The sequence below is a fragment of the Strongylocentrotus purpuratus genome, unplaced genomic scaffold (assembly GCF_000002235.5).
Source record: "Strongylocentrotus purpuratus isolate Spur 01 unplaced genomic scaffold, Spur_5.0 spur5_contig_847, whole genome shotgun sequence".
Lineage (NCBI taxonomy): Eukaryota > Metazoa > Echinodermata > Echinoidea > Camarodonta > Strongylocentrotidae > Strongylocentrotus > Strongylocentrotus purpuratus.
In genome coordinates this window covers 1,534,326-1,548,008 of record NW_022145554.1, presented here as the reverse complement: position 1 = coordinate 1,548,008, position 13,683 = coordinate 1,534,326, and the positions used below count along the sequence as shown (strand labels likewise).

Genomic DNA, 13,683 nt, shown 5'->3' with positions numbered 1-13,683 from the left:
AAGTTTATCAATGCAAACAGGTCGGAAGCCCCATAAAGAATACATACCAGTAATATAATGTGTAAACAAAATCACTTATACTAAACACTCCTCTGCATAGAAACTTAAGTATGTCCTTTTTTTTGATAGACAAGAAATGAGTTTCAAACTAAATCTATTCATTTATTTTTGTTAAAAAACTATGTAATTAATGGAATTGGTGTGAAATGTAAGAATACAGTGAGGAATTAGTATTAAAAAAAATGTATGCACGTATAGATGAGTTACTTGACTATATTAAAAAACAATGCAGGTCCAGACTCTCAAGCTTGATGATGTGGAATATCTAACACCAGCTGAATCACATCACCTAGCAGAGGCACTGTGTTCTATGCCAAAGCTGACTGACCTGACACTTGATATGAATCTTAGTGACATGTTCTACTCTACATTGAAAGCAAGTTCATCACCCTTACAGGTATGTGCGTTCTAATTTAAATGTCATGGAGAGGGTCATTGAAAGTAAAAAAGAAAGAGCAGTAATGATTTCATTGTGCACATGTAGATGCGTCTGAAAACATCTGATACAGTGTATATCTATTACTGTTGTTAGCTTTGAATTTTCAGATTAATATGCTTGAATGTCATTGTAGTAGCCAAATTACCTTTGAATATACATGCATATATATATATACCTTGGCAAATCTCAGAATATATCTCATATGAACTTATTTTCATTCATGTTTGGTAAGGTTTAGTGCTTTTCTTTTTAGTCGAAATAACTTGTGTTTCTTTTAAAACCTAATATATTTACTTTTATATACTGCATGTCTAGATTCTAGGCATCTGATTGGTCAAATTTGCGGGCATGAATTTCACTACGAACTGCTGGACGGTATGGTGAAAAATATTGGCCGGGCATAGTTATGTCTTTGTACGCGCGCATGTAGCTATGTGAATTTAGATACGCGGGCGCGTGTCCAGGACCATATCAAACATGTACACCAAACAAAATTTCCTTATGGGAAAAGCGTAGTATAAGTAATAATAATATATTTTTCACTATACCGCCCGGTAGTCCAAAGTGAATTTGACATGCAAATTTGACCAATCATAGGCCTAGAATCTAGACATGAGGTATATGATCAAAACTATATCTGAGAGCCTAATGAGAAAGACAACAACTACTCAATATTTTGTAAACAGACTTGAACTATTTAAAGTATTCAATAGTCGTCCAAGAAATGGCTAGGTACATTTTTATCGGAATGGGCCTGCTGGGAGGTTCTTACACATGAACTGTTCATCTCGATCACTACACTAGAACCCACTCTACTGTCCTCTGCGGTTAAAGGGATAGTTGAGTTCTGTTGCAGAGGGCGCTACACAACATATTTTTTTGTGAGATAATGAAAAACTGAGTGTCAAATTTGAAAGAACATACAATTTAAATGACAAAATCATCTTTGTTTGATCAAAATCGGTTCAGAGACGGCTGAAATATCCATAAATATAACGATTTCTAATACTTGTGTACGACCACAAATATTAGATAATTTGAAAAAGCCGTTGAAAAAACGAAATTGCGCCTTTTATGTTGTATTTCAGCCAATGCCGATGTTGGCTTTTTTGTTGGCATTTTTGTGTTGGTTATATTACGCACAACCAGCCGGCCCATGTATTGTTATTTTTAATCAAATGATTAATTAACGGTCACCATATTTTTTTTATAGTGGAGCTGAATTGGTAGGATCGTATTGGCTAAATTTCACACATTTTGGGGTCTAAAATTACCTTCATAGCAATTTTAGGTTCTAAAAGGGCACTAGAAATGTCATAGATATGAATAAGAGCAATAATCATGCACTTTGAAGGCATTTGTGGTCTGAAAACAGAACTCAACTATCCCTTTAAAAGAAGTATAGCTGTGGATTCAAGCATAGTGATTAGCACTAACAATAGATGAGCAGCAGGACTATTTCAATAAAAACGTACCCAGTAACTCCTTGAATATCACTATTTCTGTGGCATTTCTTGGAATGCTTACCTTAATGGTAATTTTGAGTAGTTATCTTCTTTGATATTTTTCATAGTTTTGAATGATATCTTGGTACGATGACGATGACATATATTTGCTTGGGTTTATTTTGGCACATATTACAGCTAATACAGTGTACTGGGCGTTCCTTCCGTATAGTCCGAGCTTGCGTTGCAACAGAGATGAATATTGAAACTTGTTATGATTACAAAGTAAATATCAACTTTTCAAATAAGCATGTGGTGGTTAGAATAAGAAAAGAAAAAATTGTCTTAAAATAATTATTTGGAAAGTCATTTCATTATTCAAACATTATTGTTTTTTATCATGATTCTTTCATCCTGCATGAATCAAAATGGTGGCTCACATATTCTATTTTGACTTTTACACCAGATTTTTACATTTAGAGGCAGGATATTAGTACCAAACATCGCCAAACACAGATAAATATAATGTCAAATTGGATAATTTACCAATCTGTGTGTATGTACTTGTGTGTTGATTTATTTCATATTAGTTATAACGGCTTATTTTTCATCACCATCCACTTCCAGGAAATAGGTACCTAATTTGTATGACCTTGGACCGGGGCCTTCACAGTAACTATTGGTTAAATTCTATAAATTTAGTATCAAAGATGCACAAAATTCTAGGCGATTTAGTCAGGACAGATCTTGAAAATGAATTATTCTCAAACACATTGCTTACAGGAAAGGAGGCAGATTTCACCCACCCAAGCTCTTTTAGGGTTGAATCATAGAAGTAATGCTCTTCTGTTCTCTGTAGCTGCTCTCTGATCTCCTAATACACTGTAGTATGAGAAAAAGTATAAAGATTTGTCTGAACAGGTAGTTTTTCTTGATGTCAATATAATAATTCATTTACTACTGCTATAGTGGATACTGCTACCAGTACTACTGCAGTTATAACTATAATTAATATTACAGTTTGAATGGAATTACAATATGTATTGGATCATTTTCTTTTTGAAATGTTTGTAAATCTTTTGTGCAATTTTTTTCTAACTCTAGCTTTTTAAAATTCTCCATACTTCTTTTTTCTACTTATAAACAAAATGAAAGTTTCATTTTGTTTATAAGATGTTACTGTAGCTCTTGAGTGTATATTCCCCAAGAAAATAGATTACATGCCGGAATGAAATAGATCCACTTACTTGAAACTGATACATGTACAATGTTTACAAGCAATGTTGCTGTTATATGCTACAGGGTTGTTTTCCTCAGATCAAGAAGGGAAACTTCAGGTTCAATGGACTTACTTATGACTTGGACTCATTTCGTCACGCTCTTAAAAGGCTTGCAAAGGTCAGTTCAGTAAATGTGATTTTAGAAAATGAAATTTCGATTAACAGCATGATCCTTTAAAGAGCTTCTAATGGAATTCTAAGAAAATATATAATGATGATATATACCTGAGCAGGGAGCATGTGATAAAGTGATACTGTGTGCCTTAAAAACAATTGAAGATTTCTCATTTAACAAAACTAAATATTCAGTAACAGCTTTATTAAACAGATTCCCTACTGTATGTTGTTTTAACTTCAACCATAGATTTTTAGATTTTTTTTCTTCTTTCTGTTGTGTTCTTGATATTTTTGTCGAAGCAGGCCTTGCAAGAGGCAAGCCCCCCTTGTACTCAGTCAAGAGTTCCACAGGATGATCCTGAAATTCCAGAGAAGCAAGCAAAGTAGGAAGTCTAGTTGTATGGGTAGGCGTAAGACAGTGTTCCTGTGTTAACACTTCATCTTGACTTTGTGTATGTATGATACAGGGCTCCACACTAACTTTCTTATGGAAAAGAGGTCCAGATATAACTTTTTACAGTCTGTATGCATGAGCCCTAAGTAAAATCTTCCAAATTTGGGCGGTCCGGACTTAGATGTTGGGTGTTCACGTGTCCCGGCTAGCCTGTTGGTTTTGAGCCCTGGACAGATAGCAAGTAATTTGGGGTTAAAGAGGGTAATTTTTGGCAATGTTTGCAGACGATTGAATACTTCTAAAAAGGCTGTTTTCTTCTTTTTCACCTTGATGAGTACAATCCACTTTTCGGTGTTAGTGTATCAATTTTACAAGAAAAAGAACATGCGAATGGCCTTGTAGAAAGTGATGCAATAATAAAATACATTTTGTGAATGTGTACTCAACAAATCCAAAACATAGTAGTATCAGGAGCCCATTGTGTACCTGTTTTATGCAGGAAGGGGTCGATCATGTTGTGTGGAAAATGTTTTTGAAATACTCTAAATAGGGGGTCATTTTTTACTGGGCTATGATCATGCATTATGCCTGTGAATAGAAGGTGACAACACCAGGGACTAGTAGTTATAATGTTATTAACGGTGACTTCTGAAATAGTGCTAAACCTGATCCTAGGCGGTGGCCAAATATGTAACGCTTTGGCATATCGGGTACATTTGTACCTGGGTGGAGAGTGGCAAACGTGGTTTAATGCTTTCTCAAGGATGTTAGTGCATTAGACGTACAGTTTTTGTTGTGCATGTATCAAATATATGGGTAATTCCATAAATTGGGGAATTGGTGTCCTTGTTACATAAGGAACCCACACATATTTGTGGCTCTGAGTTATGACTTACATATTGTAGTGAAATCGTAAAGTGATTTCCAAGCATATAGTATTGCATCGATACCTAGAATCACTTAACAATCATACTCCACTATTTAAATCTTTGCTCAGAGCCACAAATACGTGTGGGTTCGATATGTAACTTGGGCCCCAAAAATGTCACAAAGTGGGTCACTAATTTATGGAATTACCCATATGTGTATTGTAGACTTTTACCATTTTGTAAAGTACATGTTTAGCATGCTACCACCATGTACCTGGCTGCCACTGTCAGTTGCTGGCGATTGGCAACCACATCTGCACATCTTCTTGCCGTCTTTCTCCATTTGTTTCTATCCTGCGCTAATCTTTTGGCTTCTGAATATGTGAGACCTGTCCATTCTTTGATGTTATCAGTGATTTGCATGCAATGTATGAAATACCACTTAACTTTCACAAAGCGAGGTCACTGTATCTTGTATGTCAATTTCATTGCACATGTTCAATAAAAATGATATTAAGTAGAATATAAATTAACTTCATTGTGAATTTGTTACCAGAAATGACCCAGATGTTAAGAGCCATATTGCTCTAGTTATCATGTCAGCGAACTTGATAGAACTCGGTATACTTGAGAACTAACTTTGTCTGGTAAGGGTGTAATGTCATAGGCCTGACTTAATTATCAGTGCAACATTTTATCTGACATGGATTGTTGATTGTAAATTTAGATATACATCCAGTTCTAGTTTTTAAAATCCATTTGAGGAAATATTTTCCAGGACTTTCTTCGCATCATTCCAGTGTATATGTAAATATGCTGCTATAATTGTGAGATACATGTCTCTTTTGTCAATGTAACATGCCTGATTTAGTGAACTATTTAATTTGACATGGATTATTGTTTATTATACATTTCATAACTACATTTACATCCACCAGTACTACATGATAAATCCAGTTCGGGTAATTAATATTTCCTGGATTTTCTTTACATCACTCCGTAAATACTGCTATAATATTAAGATACTTGTCTTGTCTTTTGTCAATGTGACATGCCTGACTTATCAGTGTAATATTTAATTTGACGAGGATTTTTTATTGTACATGTTGAACTATATTCACCAGTACTATATAAATAATCCAATTTCTTTACATCATTCCAGTGTACATGTTAATATGCTGATAAAATTGTACCATGTTTATTCTAATTGTATATATTCAGTACTGGATTTCAATAATGTTGATGATCATGTTCCAGGCTTTTCTTCGCATCATTATGATTATGATTATGCAATCGTATGATACATGTATATTTTGAAGTTGTATATACTTGCCTTGTCAATATGTTTTATATTTTACCAAGTTTGCATTCCTGGTTGGCTTATAAGATACAAACATAAATAGTATTCTTTTGAGCATTCCGTTACCTTGCCTTTTGATCACCATCCTCTTCTGATTAAGTGATGTCATTTTCATAATCCACTCTGATTTTCATAATAGACAATATGTGAATCGCTCAGATCTGTGAGTTTATACTGAATTATGTCATGCAAAAAAGATGTAAGCAGGTCTTTCTATGTCTATTAGATGATCATGAATTAATGAAATGAAGTTTGCAGTGCCTTAGATATTTCAACATTTTGATGTACAAAGGAGACAAAAGAATGTGCTAGTTGTAGTTTGATGATGGTGTATTTGTATCACATTAGCTGAAATGGTGTCACGCGACACTCAACATTCTGTTATATTTGCACGACTGTGCAATATAACAACCTAACTTTGCATGATATAACGCGTGCAAAATTGAATAGACGCGCGCTTCTCTTCTATATAGTTCTCTACGTGTTACCCATTGTTTTCATTGTCTTAACTGCATGCATCCAACACGAAGGCAACTTGAAAGTATATAACTAAGAACTCCAAAAGTTTTGCAAATACCCACAATTTTATATAACAAATATGCCATCATTTTTGTCCTACCTAGCAACAACGAATGCATGCAATTTGAATTCTGACTATTAAGCTACATTTATTTGTAACAGGTGAATGAAATAATTTGTATAGAAGCGCTTCAGTAAGGCATATTTTGATTTTATTTGATATGATTTATTTATTTCTGTTTGATTTTCTTTTTCTTTTGCATTTTTACAAATTTTTACATTGCAAATTTACACATGATAAAAGAATATATGTGGAATAAAGTAAGGCTGGCTGTAACCAATCAAAAACATCAAACAGGAGGGTTGAAAAAGTAAGCAAAGCTTGATAGCATGACTACCCTCAAAGGATACATAGTAATACAAATATGGAGGAAAAAATATTGGTAAAAGGGGAAAAAGACAGAAAAAAAGAAGAAGAAAAAAGGAAGAGGGGATGCACATCAAGATTTCTAGATGTATGTGATAGTTGGATTTCAATTTGATATATAAAGATGAAAAAGAAGGTGCAAATTTGAATATCGAGTGGCCAATTTGGGATATAATAGAATGAGAAGACTTGCGAGGTTCGGACAATATGAATATGAATGTGAATGTGAGATCAGCCAGCTGGTTTTAAACCTCGGCCTGCAAGTCGGAGCCTTGAAATGTTTGTAAACAAAACAGTGTTTAGTCAGTATCCCCTTTAGTAGGCCACTCTTTATTCATATGTTTATTCATACCAGGTCATGGAAGGTTATAATCAACATTTCAATGAATATGCATAAATGTTGTGTACATGACAGAAATGGCCTATATTGATGTGCATATTAGTCATGGTTCTAAATTGAATAAAAAAAGAAAGATTTAAGTATACCTTCTGCATCTCTGATATCTTTGTCTGATATGAAAGCTAGGAGAGACATTACTGGAAGACGAAGAGAGAGAGAGAGAGAGACGGACAGGGAGAGAGAGATATAAGAGAGATATGAGAGAGAGAGACAACAAGAGAGAGAGAGAAGGAGAGTGGGGGGGGGGAGATCAGGGGCGGTCGAGCGACTTCCAAAGTGGGGGGGCACCAACAAAAAAGGGCACTTTCTGAAGAAAAAAGGGCACCTACAGTGGGAAATCTGAAAGCGAAAATATACAATTTTTTAGACATTGGTACATACCCCTGCATTGTGATTACATTATCAGGGATGATTTCAATATTTGTTTCTCTTCATACATCATACAAGATATCGCTTAAGCATCATACTTTACAGTTGGGTGGGATGTCTGAATATGCATTTACGAGCGAGCGAAGCGAGCGAGAAAAATTTTAAAGATCTGCGAGGTCGCAGTGCGAAAAATTACATCTTATAAAGAGGAAAAAAGCCAATCGTGATGGGGTTATAAGCACATTCTCTTAACGGAAGACTGAAAAGACCTTTGATAACTAACATAATTATATCATCTTTAAATGCGAGCGAGCGCAGCGAGCGAACTTTGGGGGAAATTGCTCTTAGTCGCTTTAAATAAGGGGCATGTTTAATGATTTCATGAAAAGGGGACAATTATCGAAAGGGATAAGACACTTATTAGAAAAGAAAAGGAGCACGTGTCAAAGTACAAAGGATAATTATAAGAGGTGAACATGAGGCATTTTTTTCACCTGAAAAGAGGCACTCACCTGATGAAAAAGAGGCGTTTACGAAAATGGGAAATAGGCATTTGTTGACGGAAAAAGGGCACCCATCAGATTTTGATAGGGGCATTTATAAGAGGTGAAAAGGGGACAGGTCCCTTATTAGAAAGGAAAAGGGGCACGTATCATTATTAAAAAGGGAATTATCAGAGGTGAAAAGAGGCACTGACCAGATATGAAAAGGGGCACTTATGAAAATGTAAAAGGGGCACTTATAATAAAGGAAAATGTGCATTTGTTGAATGAAAAGGGGGCACCGTTCAAATTTTAAAAAAGGGCCGTTATGAGAAGGGGAGGGAGCTTTTTCTATTTAATGGGGGCACTTATCATAAGGAAAAGGGGCACTTATTAGAAAGGGAAAGCGGTAGTTATGAGAAGGGGAAGGAGCTCTCTCTTTTTAATGGGGGCACTTATCATAAGGAAAAGGGGCACTTATTAGAAGAAAAAAAGGGGCACATGTTAAAATTAAAGGTGTGCTCATCCGAGTTTAAAAAAGGGGTAGTTATTAAAAGGAGAAGGGGCACTTCTTACAAAGGAAAAAAGGGGCAGTTGTCAAAGTAAAAGGAGCACCTCTCAGTTTTGAATAGGGCAATTATCAGAGGTGAAGGGGGCACTTATCAAAAGTGAAAAGGGGCACTTCTCGTACCTGAAAAGAGGCACTTACTAGAGATTAAAAAGGGCACTTATTAAAGATAATTTCAAGATTTATGAGAATGGAAAATGGACACTTATTGCAAAGGAAAATGGGAACATGTCGAAGGAAAAGGGGCACGTGTCAAAAATAAAAAGGGCACTCGTCAGAGGTGAAAAGGGGGAAGGGGCACTTTTATTTAGTAATAGGGGCACTTGTCAAAGTAAAAGGGGCACTTTTCCTATGTAAAAGGGGCACTTCTTACAAAATAAAAGGGGCACTTTTCCTATGTAAAAAGGGGCACTTTTGGGGTATCTGAAAAAGTGGGGGGGGCACTGTGCCCCCCCTGCCCCCCCCGGGAGAACCGCCTCTGGGGGAGATATGATGGGAGATGGGGAAAAGAGATGGAGATCAAGGGTAGTGAGAGAGAGAGAGAGAATTTGGTAGAAATAGAGACTTGAGAGAGTGGATAATTTGAACACAGATATGTCTTTAAATTGTTCTCAGTTACAAAAAAACTCAGAGGACAGATTGGAGACTAGTATAAAAATACAATCTCAGCTTTAAAAATTAGATAGAAAAATGATCCGCTTCAGTGATTGGAGGAATTATGTAAAGAATATCTCAGTTTTTACTTTTTCGTTGAAACCAGGCTATCGCCGGAACACATTCCCAAACAAAATGAACTTATTTTTTGGTCTACCACATCATAATCCACTTCCCTGTAGCCTAGAATTTGTAAAATATTGTTGTATCTGCATGTAGCTAGATAGGCCTGCATGTCTCATGGCCGTTGGAGGTCATCAGAAAAAATATGAATTAGGGCGCAGTACCCATTTTAAGACATGATAGTTTATAGAGCTGGTAAATCGAGGAATGGGGCTGACACCAAAAGTGTCCTATTGGGAGGTGGTAGCCCCTAAATTTCTCATTAGACCTTTACTGACTAAGGAAGTCTTAATTGAAAATGAGATTTAAAAAAATAAATAATTGGATTCCTTTGTTCATTGATTTTGGTAAAACATGTCTGCAAGTAGAGGTACGGTCAGTGCCTCAGAGTCTGTAATTAAACGGCGCCCCCTCTCTTTAGGCATGCTCAGTTCAAATACATTTGCCGGTTATCCGAGATTGCCGATTTTTATCCGTTTTAGCAGAAGGGGAGTTCATTTTGTAAACATGAACGAGAAGAGTTCACCGGCAGGCTAGTGTGTGACACCTTCATCGTTAACTTTGATGATCATCATGTCACTTATGTTTCGTGCAAATCTGATCGATAAGGAGTGAATTATGGAATTATACCAAGCAGAGGATAACTATATTATCCAGGATAAGGACTCCAGCTTGTGGTGCAGTCGAGTGGACGGAAAATTAGTTCCACAACCAGGTAAAGTAAAGAGCGGGGCGAGGGAAATGCCATCGCATTGCCAGTGCAGTGGGACTGGCAGTGGCAGTGTCAATGCAGTGGCAGAGTTTTGTGCAGGCAATATGCCGGTGTGAGTGTGACAGTAACTTAGACCCTCGATTATAAAGAAGGATAGATACAAGAAAGACACATATTTGCCAAAATTAACAAAGAAGGTAGTGCTAGTTCAGAAGTCTATCCAGATTTTGACCTGGAACTAGAGTGAAGGCACACATAGTAGGGTGTCTGATCGCGCACCCGATGTTGTGTGCTAAAATACTTCCCATAGAGATTGCACGCATCCCTATGCAGTCTACGTGCATTGCGCGACCATGAAAATTGGTCAATGATTTTATGAAAAAAAATTGAAATTCAAACCTTTGGGGCTTGTGATCCTGAAGGTAAAACTCAATAAATGAGGTGTCATATGAAAGAGCAGGTTTTTCTCCATATTCCCCAAAGGGGCGCACCCCCGAAATTCTAAAAATATCTTGGTCAAAACAGCGATTTAAATGTTGTTTGCATCCTAGCTCCAAAATTTGCCACTTTCCTGAGCTGCGCCCCCCGGGCTTATGTCCGGCTAGACGTAAGGAAAATATGTATGCAATTATTTTTTCGCTAGCCCCAAGAGATCACTCGCCCCAACAGTTTAAAAATACCCTTCCCACATTTTTGGAATCAGCTAATTAGGGAGGCGTGAGCTCCGCTCAGTCCAAACCATGGTTACATCGCGTAACATGTGCGCTTATAGTGAATGAAAGTATGGATGGCTGTTCGCACCATAAACCCCGGAAGTGAATACACGTTATAGTCAATGGCAATATCGCGGAGACATCTCCGCGATATTGCCATTGACTATAACGTGCATTCACTTCCGGGTTTTTTGTGCGACGAACGCTAACCATACTAGTCAATGGCACGTGTCGCGGAGACAGCGTAGCTCAAGCTTGCAAGTCGCGCATTGGCTTAGCAGCATGCGTACGATATGCATACGCTTGCATATCGCGCGATACAGCTGTTTGGCTAAATTTAGCAAAACAACATCACTCTGCGTGGACGTCTTTTTCGTCGATTTTGACCAAAATGATATGAATATACCAGCATTTTGGAGGGGCTGTATCTTTTGATTGAAACATCGGTGAAGCTTCAAATTTGAAATGTATTATTCTGATTACACTTTTTATTCAAATATCAAACAAAAATGGTGAAAAACGATCCCAAATTGAAAATTGAAAAATCGTTCAGACACCCTACACATAGGAGTAGACCGAAAGCTTCAGTCTCTATACCGTCGGTTGTTCCACTGAGACTACGTCTGGCTCCACTAGACCTCCGGTTATAGAGACTGAACGATCGCCTATGCCAGCCTATGTTGAAGATATCACGGCTAGATTTTAGCCGTTAGGCCCCTCCCACAAACATGAACAAACTTGCCACGGCCGTATTGTTATGCCCCCAAAATCCCCCAAAATGTCATTTTACCTCGTGCATATCCAATTTTACATTAGGTCTAGGGTAGCGCGCACAGTATTCGGTCTATTCCCAGTATTCGGTCAGACAGCCGTTTCAACAGCTGTAACAATTTAAAAAATAATTTATGAGCCACGAAACTTGCACAAATCAGGCAGCTGAACAACTTTTCTTAACTCTCAAAATTAAATCAGATTTAGGGCCCCGGAAAGATCTCCAACTTAGCTCGAAATTGGTCAGTGTCCCACAACTTTCCGCACTTTCGCGTTCTCTTAGCACATGCGCTAACATGCATAGCCATATGTAGAAGTCTATTGCGAAACAACTACGTGTGCTGTCACAATGAATTTAGTATGTGTGTGAAGAGAATCACTTCCGTGTTCGCTTCGTCGCATCGAATTTGCAAATGACGCACTTGCAGATGTGCAAGAGGTATTTATACGATACCCTTGCCATGCGGTATCGCTCAGCCAGTATTCGGTCAACGCATTGACATGCAGTGCTTTATCGCGCAATTGTGTGAAAATAGTGCGCAAATACGCTACGCTCCTTTGCAACGGAGATACCACGCACAAATCGCGTGACCGAATTCTAGTCGGCGCGACCGAATTCTGGGCAGAAAAATGCTCCGTCTTCTTTCGGAAGTCTTTTGCTTATCGTTATTCTATATTTTCAGTGACTATAAAATCCTGTTAGAGGAATAAATTTCTTTTCTTTTGATGGGTAGATTGCCCAATGAAAGAGGTAAGAATTCAAAATATTAGTGATTTCCCCTTAAGTGACCGAATACTGGGTACTCTACCCTAGGCTATAATACATCGGTTCCACTTACTAACTTGATTGAAATAATCCGTTTAATGGTCCCTTTTAAGGAAATTATGGGTCAAAATCGACATCCATGTTGAAAATCTTGCAAGCCGTGTTAAACTCTCGCTGCCGTCAATCTCATCCCTTCTAGTCTACGCCGAAGGCAAAAATGATTATGAAGGAAAAACTGTGATAACGCCATTACGAACGTGTAGATGGCGCACAGTTTTTCCTTCATTATCATTTTGCCTTCGGCGTAGACTAGAAGGGATGAGATTGACGGCATGTCGATTTTGACCCATAATTTCGTTAAAAGGGACCATTAAACGGATTATTTCAATCAAGTTAGTAAGTGGAACCGATGTATTATAGCCTAGGCCTAATGTAAAATTGGATATGCACGAGGTAAAATGACATTTTGGGGGATTTTGGGGGCATAACAATACGGCCGTGGCAAGTTTGTTCATGTTTGTGGGAGGGGCCTAACGGCTAAAATCTAGCCGTGATATCTTCAACATAGGCTGGCATAGGCGATCGTTCTGTCTCTATAACCGGAGGTCTAGTGGAGCCAGACGTAGTCTCAGTGGAACAACCGACGGTATAGAGACTGAAGCTTTCGGTCTAACATAGGAGCATCACTATCCTGGCTGTGTAGTAAAAGCTGTGCTTTTTGTTTTGATTCACAACATTTCAAACACCACTGTACAAAACTCAACTGATTTCACTCAAAATCGGTACTTTAGTGACAATTGATGACACCTAAATAGCAGTAAAATACATTTTTTCAACTTACTGATATTAAAAAGAATAATTTAAAAATTAAAATTGTAAGTCTAGTGTCAAACTTTGCTTACAGCTGCATCGACATGATTGTGTAGAGTCTATGCGATATTGTGTAGTGTGTATATTTGTGTATAGACTTCTAGGTCCCTGCCTCACAGCATGTATGCAGTGCTAGAGGTCAATACGCATTAGCATTGACTCTCTATGCTTTGCTGGAGTGAGTGAAGGAGGGGGTTAATCGACCGTCAACAGTTTTCGGCTGGTCCGTTGGATGCATGGTAAAATCCCTTTAAAAATACATCGCATAATAGCATGCCAGAGTCACTGAAGAACCACATTTGCAATGGAAAATATATCCTTAAATATCACATTTTAGCGATGTAA

The 13,683-nt window shown here is 37.5% G+C and overlaps 2 protein-coding genes across 2 annotated transcripts in view; both read left to right on the top strand.

Annotated features, from left to right (window-relative positions):
- The first annotated feature begins 286 nt into the window (after positions 1-286).
- Positions 287-4,865, top strand: LOC105444135. Its single transcript, XM_030992537.1, has 3 exons — positions 287-457; positions 3,247-3,342; positions 3,645-4,865. Exons 1-3 carry the CDS (start codon positions 287-289, stop codon positions 3,726-3,728), a joined length of 351 nt encoding a protein of 116 aa, XP_030848397.1. The 3' UTR covers positions 3,729-4,865.
- A 5,120-nt stretch (positions 4,866-9,985) lies between these two features.
- LOC100893290 (phosphatidylinositide phosphatase SAC2) overlaps positions 9,986-13,683 on the top strand; it is a 44,579-nt gene continuing 40,881 nt past the window's right edge. Inside the window, exon 1 of the mRNA XM_030992904.1 lies at positions 9,986-10,221. Within this exon, the coding sequence (XP_030848764.1) occupies positions 10,125-10,221 (97 nt within the window). The 5' untranslated portion in view covers positions 9,986-10,124. The remainder of the gene's footprint in view (positions 10,222-13,683) is intronic.

Excerpts from the sequence above, each read along its gene's own strand:
- LOC105444135 (XM_030992537.1), top strand. The coding sequence starts at position 287 with ATGCAGGTCCAGACTCTCAAGCTTGATGATGTGGAATATCTAACACCA. Across the intron at positions 458-3,246 it reads CAAGTTCATCACCCTTACAG|GGTTGTTTTCCTCAGATCAA; the intron begins GTATGTGCGTTC and ends TATATGCTACAG. Across the intron at positions 3,343-3,644 it reads CTCTTAAAAGGCTTGCAAAG|GCCTTGCAAGAGGCAAGCCC; the intron begins GTCAGTTCAGTA and ends TTGTCGAAGCAG.